This window comes from Plecotus auritus, assembly GCF_963455305.1.
Source record: "Plecotus auritus genome assembly, chromosome: 4".
Lineage (NCBI taxonomy): Eukaryota > Metazoa > Chordata > Mammalia > Chiroptera > Vespertilionidae > Plecotus > Plecotus auritus.
The window spans coordinates 163,257,980-163,275,558 of record NC_137775.1 but is presented as its reverse complement, the minus strand read 5'-3'; the positions used below and the strand labels follow the sequence as shown (position 1 = coordinate 163,275,558).

The 17,579-nt window shown below is 44.0% G+C and overlaps 1 protein-coding gene across 12 annotated transcripts in view; it reads right to left on the bottom strand.

Moving 5' to 3' along the window:
- Window positions 1-11,632, bottom strand: part of AKAP9 (A-kinase anchoring protein 9) — a 148,273-nt gene extending 136,641 nt beyond the window's left edge. For 11 of the 12 annotated variants that reach the window (XM_080663139.1, XM_080663141.1, XM_080663149.1 and 8 more), the window contains exon 1: window positions 11,241-11,512. In XM_080663139.1, coding sequence (XP_080519265.1) covers window positions 11,241-11,288 — 48 coding nt within the window. In that variant the 5' untranslated portion in view covers window positions 11,289-11,512. Of the gene's footprint in view, window positions 1-11,240 lie in introns of all 12 variants that reach the window. The other variant, XM_080663144.1, reaches the window with a different exon arrangement.
- Window positions 11,633-17,579: the final 5,947 nt, after the last annotated feature.

Below are 17,579 nucleotides of genomic sequence, written 5' to 3'. Positions count from 1 at the left end.
CTTCCTCCCTCCCCTCTCCCTCCTTCCTTCCCTCTCTCTAAAATTAATAAATTTTTTAAATGGGCAAAGAACTTGAATAGAGATTTCTCCAAAGATAGATAAAATGTCCAACAAATCCATGAAAAGATGCTCAACACTCTTAAGTCATTAGAAAATTATCTGCCCTGGCTGGTTGGTTCAGCAGATAGAGCATCAGCCTGTGGACTGAAGGGTCCTGAGTTTGATTCCAGTCAGGGGCATGTACCTCGGTTGCAGGCAAGATCCCCAGTAGGGGGAGTGCAGGAGGCAGCCGATCAATGATTCTCTTTCATCATTGATGTTTCTATCTCTCTTTCCTTCTCCCTTCCTCTCTGAAATCAATAAAAGTATATTAAAAAAAGAAAATTATCAATCAAAATCACAATGAAATATCACTTCCCACCCCACTAGAATGGCTATAATAAAAAAACGAAAAACAAATTTTATGGAGGATATGGAGAAATTGGAACCCTTACATAGAGCTGGAGGGAATATAAAATGGTAAGTCACTATGAAAAAACAGTTTGGCAGTTCCTCAAAAAAACTTGGAATTCCCATGTAATCCAGCAATTCTACTCCTAAGTATATACCCAAGAAAAATAAAAACAGGTACTCATGTACAAATATTCATAGTAGCACTATTCAAAATAGCCAAAAGGTGGAAATGGATAAACAAAATGTGATATATACATACAATTGAATATTGTCTATAACTAGTGGCCCGGTGCATGAAATTCGTGCATTGGGGGGGTTTGTCCCTCAGCCTGGCCTGCACTCTCTCCAATCTGGGACCCCTCGAAGGATGTCCTACTGCCGGTTTACAGGGATCGGGTCTAAACTGGCAGTCAGACATTCCTCTCGTAATCCGGGTCTGCTGGCTCCTAACTGCTCACCTGCCTGCCTGCCTGCCTGATTGCCCCTAACCACTCTGCCTGCCGACCGGCTTACCCCCAATTGCCCCTCGCCGCCAGCCTTCTTGCCCCCAAATGTCCCCCCGCCAGCCTGATCACCCCCAACTGCCCCCCTGTGCCAGTGTGCTCACCCCCAACTGCCCCCCCCTGCTGGCCTGCTCGCCCCCACCTGCCCTCCCTACTGCCTTGCTCGCCTCCTGCTGGCCTGCTCACTCCAAACTGCCCCCCACCCGCTGTCCTGATCACCTCTAACTGACCCCCACTGACATCCTGCTCGCCCCTAACTGTCTCCCCTGCTGGTCTGCCTACCCCCAATGGCCCCAACCCCCACCAGCCTGATCACTCACAACTACCGTTCCATCCTGGCCTGATCACCCACAACTGCCCTCCCCTCTTGGCCTCTAACCACCTCTACCTTGGCCCCGCCACCATGGCTTTGTCCAGAAGAACATCTGGAAGGTCTCCTGGAAGGTCTCCCAGTCTAATTAGCATATTACCCTTTTATTAGTATAGATAGAGGCCTGGTACATGGGTGGGGGTCGACTGGTTTGCCCTGAAGGTTGTCCCGGATCAGGGTGGAGGTTCCCTTGGGGCATGGGGCAGCCTGGGTGAGGGGCCTGTGGTGGTCTGCAGGCTGGCCATGCTCCCATGGGGTGAGGGTCCCCGCTGGGGGGGCATGGCCAGCCTGGGTGAGGGGCTGAGGGCTGTTTTCAAGCTGGCCACACCCGCTTCAGGGTAGGTGTCCCCGCTGGGGTGCCTGGCTAGCCTGGGTGAGGGGCTGATGGCTGTTTGCAGGCTGGCCAAGCCCCCCAGCAGGGACCCTCAACCCATGGGGGTGTGGCCAGCCTGGGTGAGGGGCTGAGGGCTGTTTGCAGGCTGGCCACAGCCCCTTCAGGGTGGGGGGTCCCGCTGGGGTGTCTGGCCAGCCTGGGTGAGGGGATGATGGCTGTTTGCAGGCTGGCCATGCCCCCCGGCGACCCAAGCTCCCAGCCCCTCCTTTTTTTCTTTTTTTCAGCACCTCCTTGAGCGAAGGCCAGGGCCTACTGGAAGCAGGTACTGGGATTTATTTATCTTCTATAATTGAAATTTTGTAGCCCTGAGTGGAGGCCAGAGCCGACCAGGGCTATTGGGAAGCTTGGCTTCCTCCATCGCCGGGGGCAACCCAAGCCTCCTGCTGGCTCCAGCTCTGTGGCCGCAGCTATATTTGTTGGGTTAATTTGCATACTCGATCCTGATTGGCTGGTGGGTGTAGTAGAGGTACGGTCAATTTGCATGTTTCTCTTTTATTCGTGCAGATAATAAAAGAGTGATATGCTAATTAAGACCGATGTCCTTCCGGACGACCTTCTGGATGAAGCCAGGAAGCCTGGGTCCTGGGTGCCGGAGGGAAGCCCGGGTCCCGGGTGTCAGAAGGAAGCTGGTGCTGGCAGCCAGGGGAAGGAAGGCCTACTCTTGCATGAATTTTGTGCATCGGGCATATAGTTCAGCCATAAAAGGGAATAAAGTACTTATATATACTACAACATGGATTATCCTCAAAAACATTATACAAAGTGAAAAAAAGACACTAAGGGTCAAATACTATATAACTCCATTTACTTAAGGTATCTAGAATAGGAAAACCCACAGAAACAGAAAACATATTGGTGGTTGCAAGGAGGAAGAGGGATGAATAGTAACTGCTTAATGGATACAGGGTTTTATTCCGGGATGATATAAATATTTTTAAAATATATAGAAATGGTGGTTGCACAACGCTGTATATGTACTAAATGCAACTGAATTGTTAGTTTTGAGATAGTTAATTTTTATTACATAAATTTCACCTCAATTTAAAAAAAAACACCATAGCTTCTTTATATCTAGCACCAGAAAAACACAAAAAGCTCTCAATCATTATCTCATCTTTTTCTTCAAAACACCTGTTGACACAATAAGGCACAGCATTTGTGATCAGTGAAATATATGCTTGCTAAGTAAAAGTCCATAGCTGCAGTTGTAGGCGCTCAAGAATGTCAGTTGAACAAATAAGCAAGTAAGTGTCTCCAGAGTCCTGAAACCTTTTCTAGTGTGTCAAACAGCAGAATTATGAACACAGACACAATTCAAAACTACCTTTATAAATAAACTTTATAAATGAGGCTTTCACAAATTAAAGTGTTTAAAGAAATGAGACCAATGAAAGAGGTCTAATTTCAGTTTCAGAAGAATCTTATTGAGAAATTTAGCTTTTTTTTTTATAATTTTTCACTTCACAATTTATTATGAGAACTTTTTCTACCTTCCACATTAGAAGAAATTCACTTATATTTCAATAATCAGTAGTCTATAATAGATAAGTATTCTGCAGTCATAGTTTAGCTCTTATTACAAAAATTTTAGACAATAAAAATAAGAGGTGTTTTTGTTTGGAAATACTTTTTGCCCTAATTTTGTTATATTCCAGTCACTTGGATATAGCCCATCTTTTCATTTCCTCTTTTCCATGTGCTCATTCAAGTTTGAGTTTCACGGATAGGACACTATAGACCTCCTTGCTAAGTCTCTCTTCTTTGAATTTTATGGCTCTTTTACCCAATCACTTCCCTATCCCTGTTCTTGACATCCTTTGGATTTGCCTTAGAAACCTTTCTTCAATACTATACACTTCAAGAAGCTTGTTATGCCTATTCTTTCTTCCATATTATCTCTCTTAAAACTTATAATCTAAAAGTCATGTTTTTTTTTCAACAAAGCCTAACAGTCACAAATTAGTTTTTAAGTCGCAGACAATGCACCACTGTTGTAATAAGTGTTGATAAAAGTATCAAACTGCTGTATCCACTATGAAAGTTAGGTAAGCTATGCCACATACAAGAATAAAAAGCTAGCCCTGGCTGGTGTGCTCAGTGGTTAGAGCAAAAGCCCTCCAACAGAAGGGTCACAGGTTTGATTCCCAGTCAAGGGCACACACCTGGGTTGCAGGTTCGATCCCCAGCCCTGGGTGGGACACGTGTGGAAGGCAAACGATTGATGTGTCTTTCTCACATCAATGTTTCTCTCTCTCTCTCTCTCCCTCCCTCCCTCTCTCTCTCTCTCTCTCTCTCTCTCTCTCTCTCTCTCTCTCTCCTCCCTCCTTCCCTCTCTCCCCCGACTCCTTCCTTTCTTTCCTCCCTTCCACACACTCTCTCTCTAAAAATCAATGGGAACTCAGGAGAGGGTTTAAAAAAAAAGTTAGAAAGTTTAAAAGAAACAGGTAAAGAACAACTTTTGTAGTAGTGGTGGAGCAGTGTATCTGAAATAGGCAAAGAACAATTTTACACCAAAACTAACTTTCTCTATCAGTAATTGAAAAGTCATGTCACTAATATTCTAATATACAGCTTGCAATGACCACTGTTCTTTTTGCATAAAATTGGCACCATTTTCAAACTGAAAATGCTCATTAAACAAATAAATATCATATAGTTACTACTTACTAAATGTAATAGGCAAAATTTTTAATTATTATCCATCAAGCCCTAGCTGGTTTGGCTCACTGGATAGAACTTCAGCCTGCGGACTGTAGGGTCCCGGGTTTGATTCTGGTCAAGGGCACATGCCCGGGTTGCGGGCTTAATCCCCAGTCGGGGGTGTGCGGGAGGCAGCTGATCAATGATTCTCTTTCATCATTGATGTTTCTATCTCTCTCTCCCTCTCCCTTCCTCTCTAAAATCAATAAAAATATATTTTAAAAAATTATCCATCAAATAATGCCAATTATATAAATGCTAAATGGTGCAAAACTCTGGTTTTACTGAATTTTGCTACATTAAAATATTAAAAAGTATAAACATAATATTAAAAATTATACCTAATGTGAATTTACAGGAGTAATAATTTTATACTAAATACACACTATCCTCTAATTTTGTTCGCTAATATTACAATACTTTCATTATATAATATTGCAAATAATTTTACTTGGAAAAAAAATGAAATCATTTGAAGTGGAGTTAGAATAGTTTGGTTCAACACAAGGATAGCCTGTGTCATGCTGTCCTTGTCAGCACCTTGTAAATGGGGTGAGCCAGCTCTGAAAATATTTACTTAACAATGCAGTAATGTCTCACATCTCCATGGGTAAGGCTTCCGGCAACATTAACACTGAGGAAGTAACTGAGGCCCTAACAGCAAATAAAAAAGCCAACAAGTAACAGAAAAACTAAACTGTCACAAAGCCCATTCACCAGGCTCCACTGGCCCTTGGTTTTTACAAACCATTTTATCTAACTCAGTTACTGGGTTCTCTAGTTACAGCAAATCTAAAATAGCAAGTTGGGGGCAGAAGCAGATGAGGAGTAAGGCAGGATGAGCATGTCCATAGCAGCAAGGAAAATCGGTGAAAACTACAAAACCAGAAAGTTCTATATATGTCTAACAGTATAGAATCCCAACTATGTAAAACAAGCAACAATGACATAAGATTAACAGCTGCCACCAGGTGGTTCAGTTGGTTGAAACATTGTCCTGTACACCAAAAAGTTTGTGGGTTTGATTCCAGGTCAAGGCACATACCTAGGTTTTGGGTTTGATACCTGGTCAGGAAGCATATGGAAGGCAACCAATCAGTATCAGTGTATCTCTCTCTCTCTCTCTCTCTCTCTCTCTCTCTCTCTCTCTCTCTCTCTCTTCCCGCCCCCCCCCCATCACTTCCTTTAAAATCAATAAACATATCCTTGGGTATCTATCCTATATAATAAAAGGCTAATATACAAGTAGACCAAACAGTGGAACAACTGGTCACTATGACGTGTGCTGACCACCAGGGGGCAAGTGCATTACATGGTGGGTGTCGCCAGCTAGCGGCAGAGCTCAGAACATGGGGGGATGGTGGAGCAGGTGAGTGGGGGTGCCAGACCAAGGCAGGGTGCTGGTCCCTGTCATTGGGGCAAGCCTCTGGTGGTTACTAAAAATTCTTTGTTCCTGCCTGCCCGGCGCTTGCATCTGCTGCCGGTGCTGGCCCCATTTGCATCCACTGCCAGTGCTAGAGCTGCTGCTTGCACCCGCTGCCAGCGACGGCCCCGCTTGCACCCGCTGCCAGTGCTGGCCCTGCTCACACCTACTGCCGGCATCTGGCACCGGTCCCAATTGCTTGGCGCCGTCAGTGGGTACGAGCCGTGGCTGCTGGCCCTGATTGCCCCTGAGGGCTTCTTCATCTCCCCCTGCTCCTGCGGGCGATCGGGGTAGCAGCTACTGCTCGCATCGCTACTGGTGCTGGCCCCAATCACTCCGTGCTGTCAGGGAGTGCGAGCGGGGCCGGCGCCGTCAGTGCATGGGAGCGGTGGTGGGAGCAGGGCTACTGGCAAACAGGGGACCAGGGGCCACGGTCGGAGGGGCAGGGCAGGGGTGTGGAAGATGGGCCAAGACCTGCCCCTGTGCCTACTGCAACCTCGTGGCCCACAGTTCCTTTCAAGGTGCACGAATTCATGCACTGGGCCCCTAGTCTATAATAATAAAAGGTTAATATGCTAATTAGACTGGACATCATTCTGGACATCCTTTCTGACCAAGCTGGGCCAGAGGGAAATCAGCCCGGGGCCCAGGTGCCTGTGGGCGGCTGGAGGAGGGAAGCAGCCCGGGGCCCGGTGCCGGCAGCCGGGGGAAGGAAGACCTATTCTTGCATGAATTTTCGTCCATTGGGCCTCTAGTGAAGATATAAAAAAAAAAAAAAAAAGGAGAAGAAATAAGAATTACAGTTCCAGGACTGCACTAAAGTGAGGGCCTTAGGAAACCTTGTTATTTCTGTGCCTCATTTTCCTGTTCTGTATAACATGTTCTTCAACACAATATATCTGATAAGCTTTGTGTTTTTAGAAATGATATTTAAACATTTTTTTTACTGGTCATAAAAGAAATATATTGTAGAGAATTTGGAAATGCTAGAAGTGTACAGAAAATTTAAATTGCCAATAACCCACCACCCAGAGATAACCATCATTTACATCTTGGTGGATTTTCCCCCCAAGTTTCTTCACATATAAAAATGGAAATATATTTTTTTGGTAACATTTTTATTAACCTCGCATTATCTGTGGGCATTTTCCCAACTCAAAAAGTCTTTGCAGAAATATTTTAATGACTACATATATCCAAATTTATTCTCTTATCATTATAGACTTTGGTTGGTACAAAACATTTTATAAAGTATATTATACTGTACACATGACAAGTCATTTAAAAATGATTATTTATAAGATCTAGATACAGAAAGAAAAATGATCAGTAAAAAGTGTATCAAACACCAAGAAAAAATTTAAAAGTTGTGGTTTATAAAACCAGGTTATCAAATACAGTATTTAAGTCCAATAAATAAACAAGACATTTAGAAAACTAAGTATCTAAATAAATTTTGGCAATGATCATTTTAAGTGATTTCTGATGCCAGCAAAAAGAGACTTCCAATTAGGAGAATTCTGTATTACTATTATTAAATTACAACATGCTAGTGAAACAGCACCCATTAACAACTCATAGTCATTTTGCTCATTCATTCATTAAGCAAAAGAAATAAGAATTATAGTTCCAGGGCTTCACTACTAGTAAAGTGAGGGCCCTTAGGAAACCTAGTTATTCTGTTCTTGTTCTGTATAACATGTTCTTCAACACAATATCTATCTAATAAAGAGTAATATGCAAATTGACGGTACCCCACTACACCCACCAGCCAATCAGAAGTGAATATGCAAATTAACCCAACCAAGATGGCTGCAGCCATGGAGAGAGCAGGAGGCTTGGGTTGCCCCCGGCAATGGAGGAAGCCAAGCTTTCCGCCTGCCCTGGCGGGCCCAGGCCTCTGCTCAAGGCTACAAAGTTGCAATTATAGAAGATAAATAAATCCCAACAAAAATGGCTGCAGCCACGGAGAGAGCAGGAAGCTTGAGTTGCCCCTGGCAATGGAGGAAGCCAAGCTTTCCGCCTGCCCTGGCAGGCCCAGGCCTCTGCTCAAGGTTACAAAGTTTCAATTATAGAAGATAAATAAATCCCAGATACCAGGACCTCCGCGTGGGTCACCAGGGGGGTGTGGCCGGCCTGCAAACCACCACAGGCCCCTCGCCCAGGTTGCCCTACACCCCAAGGGAACCCCCACCTTGATCTGGGACACCCTTTAGGGCAAACCAGCTGGCCCCCACCCGTGCACCAGGCCTCTATCCTATCTAATAAAAGGATAATATGCAAATTGACCGTCACTCCAACACACAAGATGGCTGCCCCCATGTGGTCAAAGATGACTGCCCCCATGTGGACACAAGATGGCTGCCACAAGATGGCCAGCAGGGGAGGGCAGTTGGGAGGGACCAGGTCTGCAAGGGAGGGCAATTGTGGGCGATCAGGCCAGGAGGGGAGGGCAGTTGGGAGGGACCAGGCCTGCAAGGGAGGGCAGTTGGGGGCGATCAAGCCTGCAGGGGAGGGCAGTTAGGGGTGACAAGGCTGGCAGAGGAGGGAAGTTGGGGGCGACCGGGCCTGCAGGGAAGGACAGTTGGGGGGGACCCAGGCCTGCAGGGGAGAGCAGTTGAGGGGGACCAGGCCTGCAGGGGAGGGCAGTTAGGTGCAAACAGGCTGGCAGGGGAGTGATTAGGGGGTGATCAGGCTGGCAGGCAGAAGTGGTTAGGGGCAATCAGGAAGGCAGGCAGGCGAGCAGTTGGGAGCTAGCAGTCCTGGATTGTGAGAGGGGTATCCAACTGCCCGTTAAGGCCCAATCCTATCTGGACTGGGCCTTAACGGGCAGTTGGACATCCCTTGAGGGGTCCCAGATTGGAGAGGGTGCAGGCTGGGCTGAGAGACACCCCTCCCCCCCATGCATGAATTTCGTGCACCAGGCCTATAGTATCTGATAAGCTTTGTTTAAGCAGCACCCATTCACAACTCATACTCATTCTACTCATTCATTCATTCATTCATCTACTATTTTATAGGCATTATGCTAGGCTGCATATGTTGTTATTGTTAGCAATCAATATTAAGAGACTTCTTTGTAAAAGCCTTAAAAATAATGTAGCAGCATTTAAACATTTTTAACAAATGAAAAAATTCACATCAAATCCTACTAATCCTAATCCACTAACTGTACTTATTACCCAGTGTCTATCTCTCCCACTAAACTGTGAGCAACTTGAGAACAAAGACTGTCACCACCTCTATTATTTCCTCTATAAAAGAGTTCATCATAGGTTTGCCGAATGAGTTTACATTTAGAATCCAAACTTTTAAAGTCCTAATCTAAAAGCACACATTTATACCAAGGAAATAATGTATACACTATTTTTAATGATGCTGTTTTATCTTTTCCATGTTCCTATCAGTCTTTACAATCTTAATGCTGCATAATATCCCATCACACTTACATAATATAGTTTAGAAAACAATTATCCTAATATTGCGTTGAAGCTTATTTCTAGTGTTTTCATATGGTATAGCTAATGCTCCAGCAAACATACCTTGCTTTACAAGTCTCACAGATTTACCTCTGACTGGAAAAATTGGGCTCAACTTTAGAGGAATATAATCTTCCACAATAAAAGGGAATTTTAAAGAGATTTTTACCCCATAGGCAGAATTTAAAAGACAAAGAACACACATACAAAGGAACTCTTAGGATTCCTTTATGCCAAATCAAAGCAATTTAAACAAATCCTCTATTATGAAATGTGCTGTGCAAAGCAAAGTACGTTTTGTAGGACTGCTTCACACATATTTAGAGAAGATACTTCTTGGGGCAAGGAGTAAAAATCCTGAGGTAACAAACGCATTAAAACTTCAATGCTTTTGGAAGGAGGTGCACACTTCACCTCCACCTTCTTGGATTCATAGAACTTGCTCAGATGCTCAGGCTGAAGAAATATAAGCAACTTAGGGCACCTGAAGATGACTTGATTCCCCTTTCCTTCCATTTACAGATCCTAAAGTAATACAATCCACCTGGTACTATACAAGCACCTAAGCTTTGGCCTCTGAAGGGGCTTGTGAGAAACCAACTATATTTTAGAAATATGAAGCTAGTTTATATACATATTCATGTAAGAGAGTTGTGTTGAGCATCTACTATTATATCTCTGCAGTATGGGCCTTCAATGATTACTGAAATAACACACCATGTCTCCTTTGTTACTTTATTTGGTGGATGGGAAGAAGGGAGAAAAAGCAGTTAACCAGATTATAATTTAATTGTGGTCCAGGTATGACTGCTAACAATCATCTCAAATAAGAGAATATAATCTATAAAAGATAACTTCATTATAGGGAAGGGCGCCTTTGAAGCCAGCCAAAAGATATGCTCAACTCTGTAATTTTTTAAATCTTCACCCGAGGATATATTTTTACTGATTTTTAGAGAGAGAGGAAGGAAGAGAAACATTGATGTGAAAGAGAAACATCGATGGGTTGCCTTCTATAATGCACCCTGACAAGGAATTGAACCTATAACCTTTTAGTGTATGGGAGGACGCTCCAACTGAACCACCTGGCCAGGGCTTAAGTATGGATTTTTTAAATGCTATTTAATGTATATTGTCTATGTCAATTTTTTCATGAAGCCCAGTGAAAACCTGTGTATACTTTTGTGTTGCTTGCTGTACAGTATTTTTTAAACACACACATAATGACTCACCAAGACATATAATTCACTTCTTTAAAGCAGGAATTCCATAGGTGTTGCTGAGACTATGGAACCGTCCCTCCCAGAAGTTCCATTCGCACACTGCATTGACATTCCGCACCACACAAAAGCGCATGCCATGACAAAGACCTCCCAACACAAACACACAAAGCCCTGCTTCTAAAATCGCCCTTCACGCCAAGTTCACAGCTGGCACTTGTGGCACACTGAGGCCACCGAGGAGGCAGCTGTCACCGGCCCGTCACACGCCCAAGAACGCCAGCGTGCCATCTAAGAAAGCCGAGGTCAGGCTCCGCCAACAAATCCCCCACCGAATAAAGAAAAGCCCCAAATCCCAACTTGAAAAGCACAATGACTGCGCTACCCAGAAAACCGCCCCCCAAAGTGACAGGCTGGAGACTCAGAAGCAATAAATACCAGTGTGTATAGCAATACAGTGCAAGAGGGGTTTTATTTGGGGGTCACGAGAAGGAAGCCACACCACCCCATCCCCACGGAAGTAGGTGCTGGGTCTAACACCAGCGTGTTCACTTGGAGAAAGGAGAGCGAGGCGAGGGGAAAGCAGACCCGCACCCCCTCCCAGGCAGCGCACCGGGGTGCGGTCTGCGCTCCCCAGGCCCCCTCCCACCCCTCCAGCCACCGCCCCCCACCGCGGCCCTGCAGCCTGCGGCTCTCACCTTCGCTTTGCCGAACTCCAGCTTTTTCTGTCTCTCCTCGTCCTCCATGGCCTCTGCGGAGAAGGCTGGGGGAAGACAGAGAGAGGTCGGGGTAGGAGGGGAAGGTCGGCTCAGACGGAGGGGGGCCCTCAGGCTCCGGCCCAGGGAGCAAGGCCGGCAGCGCTCCCCGCGGCGGAGTGGAACGGCTCCGCGCTCAGAGGCTGACGGCCCTCAGGCGCCCGGGCAGCGCCGTCACCGCCGCCGCCATCTTCGTCTCCACGTAAACACACGGCGGGGCGGGGTGGGGTGGGGGGACGTCGGTCCGCGCAGCCTCCGCGCGCCGGGGTGCCAGGCAGGTGCGCCCGCGGCCCCGCCCTCCGCGCCCGCAGCCCCCTCAGCGCCCTGGGGGCGACGGCCACCCGGCCTGGAACCGGCTCCCACCGGTGCGGGGAGCCCCCTTCCCGGAACGAACGCCCCAGGTGCCCGCCGGGCCGAAGAGGTGGGAGAGAGGGGGTGTGTCAGGGGCGCCCGCGGACCCACCCCGCGTCCCAGGGACTCTGGTCGCTTTTAAGACATGGAGATTTTTCAAGTTACAAAAATAACATGCCTGGTGGTGGACGGAGACTTGACTTAGGGTGGTGAACACACAATCCAGTGTACAAGTATCACCCCAATAAATCCAATAAAAAGGGAGAAAACCGCTGCAGAATGGGAGAAAAGAATAATTTTTTTAAAGTGACAGTTGCCTAATGGTGAAATTGGTGAACACTGAGAAACCCCAAAGGAAAAGATTAGGGGTGGGAGGAAGGGACCCAAGAGACCTCAGTTTTCAACCTAGATTGACTCCTCGACTGGAAGAATTGGGAGAGTAGCCAGCAGCTCTCATCACTTTTTTTTTCTTTTTTTAAAAAAATATTTTTTTATTGATTTCAGAGAGGAAGAGAGATAAAGAAAAGTCCTGCACGTCCCGGGACGGGGCGGAGCCTGCAACCGGGGCACAGGTCCTGGCGGAGATCAAACCGTGACCTCGTGGTTCCCAGGTTGGTGCCCAAACACTCCAGGCAGGCTCATCACTTCTTTAGCTGAAAGTCCGTCCTCCCAGTCCGACTCCTTCTTCAAGGTCCACCTCACATTCCGCCCCAAATAACTTTTCTGATCTCTTTCCCTCCACGCAACTGTGAATAACATCCTAACCTACAGCCCTCTCACTCCTTGGAGGTCCCCTTAGCCATGGTGTCCTGAAAGGAGCCTAGGCTTTGGAACCTCGGTTGGGGACAAAGCCAGCATACACTAACTTTCTAGCTTGAATGACCTTGAACAAGTTACCCGTCCTCCCTGAGTTGCCTTGGAAGTATTGTAGGGTTGTCAATATATATGAGTTAATATATGTGACTGCCACTGGTGTATTAAAACGTCCTCAATGCATGTCAGTTTTCTTTCTCCTTGTATTTTCTTCAGGTATCTGCATGATATTTTAATAATTTGTGCACTTTTTAGTTCACCTCATACTCCCAACTCCTTGATACCAGAGACCGTCTTTCTCATCTTGGCATTACTAAAATGACTAGCACAGTGCTTTGCACCCAATAAACTCCTGTTAAATTAAATTGAGACAATTTAACAAATTAAGCATTACTCTTTCCTTTTTCTTTTATGTTCTCTCAATATTTCCTCTTTTCTCCCCACCCTTTCTTGGGGTGAACTACACATTTTAATGTCTCAGGTTGATGATGTTTCTCCTTTGTTTTGAGCTAGGTTGGACTGAAAAACTACAAAATGTGAACTAAAATAAGTTTTGAGTTCAATCATAAAAAGGGTGTTAAGAGAAAATTGGGGTTAAAAAATGAAAAGGAAAAAATTAAAGATCTCAAGTCTACCACAAACTGAAGACTAGTTTTAAGTAGCCCTGATTTAGAAATACTTAGATTTGAAGATTTTTTTTGTTCTCAAACTCCATAATGTACACATAATTTGCCAGTTTGTAACACCCAAGTATACTACATTGCCTTGTTATCTTAACTTGAATTGGGAAGTGGGTGAGATTAGACATTTTATCATAGGAATAAAAGAATTGAGATAATTAAATAGTGATTTATTCTGTCACACACCAAGCTAAGAATAAAACTAGGACTAGAATTAAGTGTCTAATAGAGCAGTGATTTAAATGCTGCCTGGATTAAGGGATTATGTTTGCAGATTGTGATTGCCTAGGAGGAGGATACCCTAGGATATCTGGTAAGATATTCCTGTTTGTTAATAGATACTGCTTTCTCATTAACCAAGAAAGTCAGATATTTGTTTCATTAGGTGCTAAAAATGTTCAAGAATCTTCTAAAGCAGCAATTTTTAACTGATGTGCTGCAAGAATTTTTAAAATTCAATACCTGACTATTTAGTCAGGGGCACTGACCTTTTTACCCTTAGATTGTCAAGTTAAAAAGTAACATTAGACAACACAACAATAGCCATCTGGTATGAATGCCCTGTCTTGAACCATAAATATATGTCAGTTGCATCTTATTGGTCATGTTGCATAATAAGGTTGTGTCTGATAGGTTAATTCTTGGTACTAGAAATCCTTATATACAAGTAAAGACAACTAATTTTTTAAAAAAAGTCACTGGAGCAAAAAGGGTAGGAAATTACTATTATATTTTTAAATCAATCAATCAAACATCCTTTTTTTGTGAGATCAGAAAAAAATATTTTTTGGTGTGATGCAGAATTTGAGTGATTAGTTTATGTGTGCCATGAGATGAAAAAGGTTGGCAGATCTACGGAGCATTTCCCCACCTTCTTCCCCCAGGTTCGATTTCCTTGCCTCTCTCTTTCTCCTAAGCTCCAATGGCCCTTCTTTTGCCTCTGTAACTTGTTTCCTGAGCCCATTCCTTCTACTGTCCACTTGTACTTCTGTGACTTTCAAAATAAACTTTCTAGGAAGAAAGAAAGGAAAGAAGGAAGGAAGGAAGGGAGGGAGGGAGGGAGGGAGGGAGAGAGGAAGGAAGGAAGGAAGGAAGGAAGGAAGGAAGGAAGGAAGGAAGGAAGGAAGGAAGGAAGGAAGGGAAATTGCTGTTCTAAAGCAACAAGATTATTTCAGTGTTTCCTTGCACTAAGACCAGCCAGTCATACACATGCCTCTTCATAGCACCTATTCATGTCATGTCATTCATTCAAGTCATTCCCTTAGAAGATGATTTTAAGCAAAGACTGGAAAGAGATGAGAGCTTGAGGCAAAGGGATAAACGAAGGTATAGCAAATCTAGGAATGCAGGAGGGAAGCAAATTAAAAAGTAAATCCAATTTTAAATAAGTCAAATTCCCTCAAATACCCCATCAATGACTCTTTACAAATGTATCCATCTTTCTCATTTTTCAAATGTATTTATTATGTAAGTGATATACCAAGGATTTTGATTGCTTCTTTTTAAGTTTTCTGAGTCTAGGATGATATATTGAGGATCCAGATACATGGTCCTATGGTAATGAAACTATGTTATTGTAACCTGGACCAAAATTATTAGGTGAAAACTTTCACCTATGATTTTTCTGCTAAATACGATAGAATAATTATCTGCTGAGTTGTTTCACCACTTTGTCCATTTTCATGGCTTTGCTTCCCTAATTAAAAGACATTGCCAGCTACTATTTCCACTGAGCATTTCCCACCATCACTTGCCATGCAAAATGTCTAAAACTGTGCTCAAGATCTTCCCTCCAGTAGCAACACTTCCAAACTTCTCTATTTCCGTTAATGACTTTCTTCCAGTCTCCTCAACTTGAGATCCTGGAGACATCTTGTATTTCTTTCTGTCTCATCCAGCATATCTACCAGGCACACATCCTTTCATTCCCAAAGCCTCTTGACTCCTTCCCAACTTTTTCTGTTCCACGGCCAGCATAAAAGACTGGACTCTCATTATCTCATATTTTGAAAATTTTAGAAGACTACAGGCTGGTATGTCAGCTTCATTCCTCCCCATTACATTCTAGTCTTCATAACTCTGTCAGATTAGCTTTCTTAGATTCAATTTTCACTAAGCCATATATATATATATATATATAAAAGCCTAAGCGACCAAATGATAGAACGACCAGTTGACCGGTCGCTATGACGCACATTGACCACCAGGGGGCAGATCAATGCAGGAGCTGCCCCCTGGTGGTCAGTGTGCTCCCATAGCCAACCTCCTGCAGCTGGCCAACCTCCTGTGGTCCCTCCCCCTGCCGGCTGGCCCCAATGGCCCCTATCGGGGAGGCCAACCTCCTGCGGCCCCAATTGGCCCTGATTGCCAGTCAGGCAGAGGGACCCCTCCCGTGCATGAATTCGTGCACCGGGCCTCTAGTTCCAATATAAAACGACTTCCTACTGTCCATAAAATGAACATTAAATTCCTAAATCCGTCATTCAAGGCCTTCCATAATTTGCCTGTATTACTCTGTAGTTCTAACTCTAACTCCTCCCGCTAACCAACTCCCATTCTAGTCAGACAGGTGCTCACTGGGCTCCCCAGGCCTTGATTGCTGAATCACATTTTCCTCAATGCCAGAAAATCCATGCACATACAATTAAGCTTTTTTTGCAAATGTGACTACTGCCCTTTGCAATAAGGGTTGAAGTAAAGAAAAAGAAGACATTAAATGCTAAAACGAAAAATGTTTATTTTTACTTATTAGGGTAAAAATTAGAGATGAGAGGTATATAAAGAAAATAAAAGTAGGCATAGTGGTGTATCTCCTACACTTTATAGAATGAAAATCAGAAGGTTTGAGCGGTTAGGCAATATGCCCAACTTTCTATAGTCCTACCAAGTCCTAGTCCAAGATCCCCTCATTTAAGTCTTATTCCAATTTGCCAAGCTGCTTTTCCAAACAAAATGAGTACTTGAATAAATACAGAGTGGGGCAAAAGTAGGTTTACAGTTGTTTTTATGAAAAATGATACAATAATTAATCAATAATAATACAAGAATACACTGTGTTTCAAGTACTCACAACTGTAAACCTACTTTTGCCCCAACCTGTACATGCTTACAGAATGTATTAAAATTTTAGGACATTTTTTTGGTTTCAAATGGTTATTCATGACTTATGATACTAGTACTCATTTAGAGTGACCTACTGAACCTAATGAAGAGTTAGAGAAATCCAAGGTGTTACTATTTTCAAGATGGAATTGTCAACCTGCAATCCAAGACATTGCAATTGGTTACTGAATACAAGCTATACTAATTTCAGATCTTCAAGGATTTTTATTCTTCCAGGCGTCCTCACACTACGGCCCGCGGGCCACATGCGGCCCGCCGAGGACATTTATCCGGCCCGCTGGGTGTCGCTGCCTGTCCTGCTTAGCAGCCAACTCATCCCGGGCCCGCAGTGCGCATAGGAATTTGTTCATAGTTTTCTTTTTAAACTATAGTCCGGCCCTCCAACAGTCTGAGGGACAGTGAACTGGCCCCCTGTTTAAAAAGTTTGAGGACCCCTGTAGGCAGTCATAGAATATAAACTAAATGAGTTTTCAAGAGTTATATCATGTAGTTTTTGAGTCAAGAAACATTTTGTCTAAGTATGCAAGGAAATTTCAAATAATTTATCTTTCAGCGCCTCTTCTGTTTCAGCCATGCGTCTGTGAAATGCTAAATACTGACTCTCTTATAATGCCCTTCTTGGGAAAACTGTCTTGAGTTGCAATGGCTGGTTCTGAATTTGAGTGAAACCCGTCTTACTAATCCTGGTCTACAAACGTTTGGACCTCTGAAAAGACTGGACAGAAGGAGGCTGACCTCCTGTGAATTAGTGTAGCAAAAAATTCTAACCAATTTCAGCATTCCATTTTGAATGGTAATGTATGGACCTAATCACATTCTCTCCCTCTTAGAAAGTAAGATGCCTTGTGAACTAAGAGAATTTAGGCATGACTCCAATTTTCCATGAGACCTGGCCTGCTGTACACCCCAGTCTTGGACAAACCCAGAATAACTCTATGACTCAGAAGATAAACTCTTGGGCTACCGTACATGTTGGCATGTCCTTTCACAGAACCTCCACTGCCAAAGGTGACCCGAGTTTAAATTTTCTTTGCATCTCTAAGGTGCCTAACAAATAGATCTTATGTAAACTGCATGCATTTTAAAAATGAACAAAATAATATAAACTACTTGTACTCTTTTTGCATCCCTGGAATTAATATATATTTTCATATTAATTTCTATTTCCCCATCCTTCATCCGAGAAACCAGGAATAGAACTCACCATTGTGAAGTAATTCTGAATAGTATGTTTATATACCCCCTATGTGTGCATGTGTGTATAGCAGTCTATTAACCTTGACTAGAGAGTCTCTTGGAATAAGTTATCAGCTAG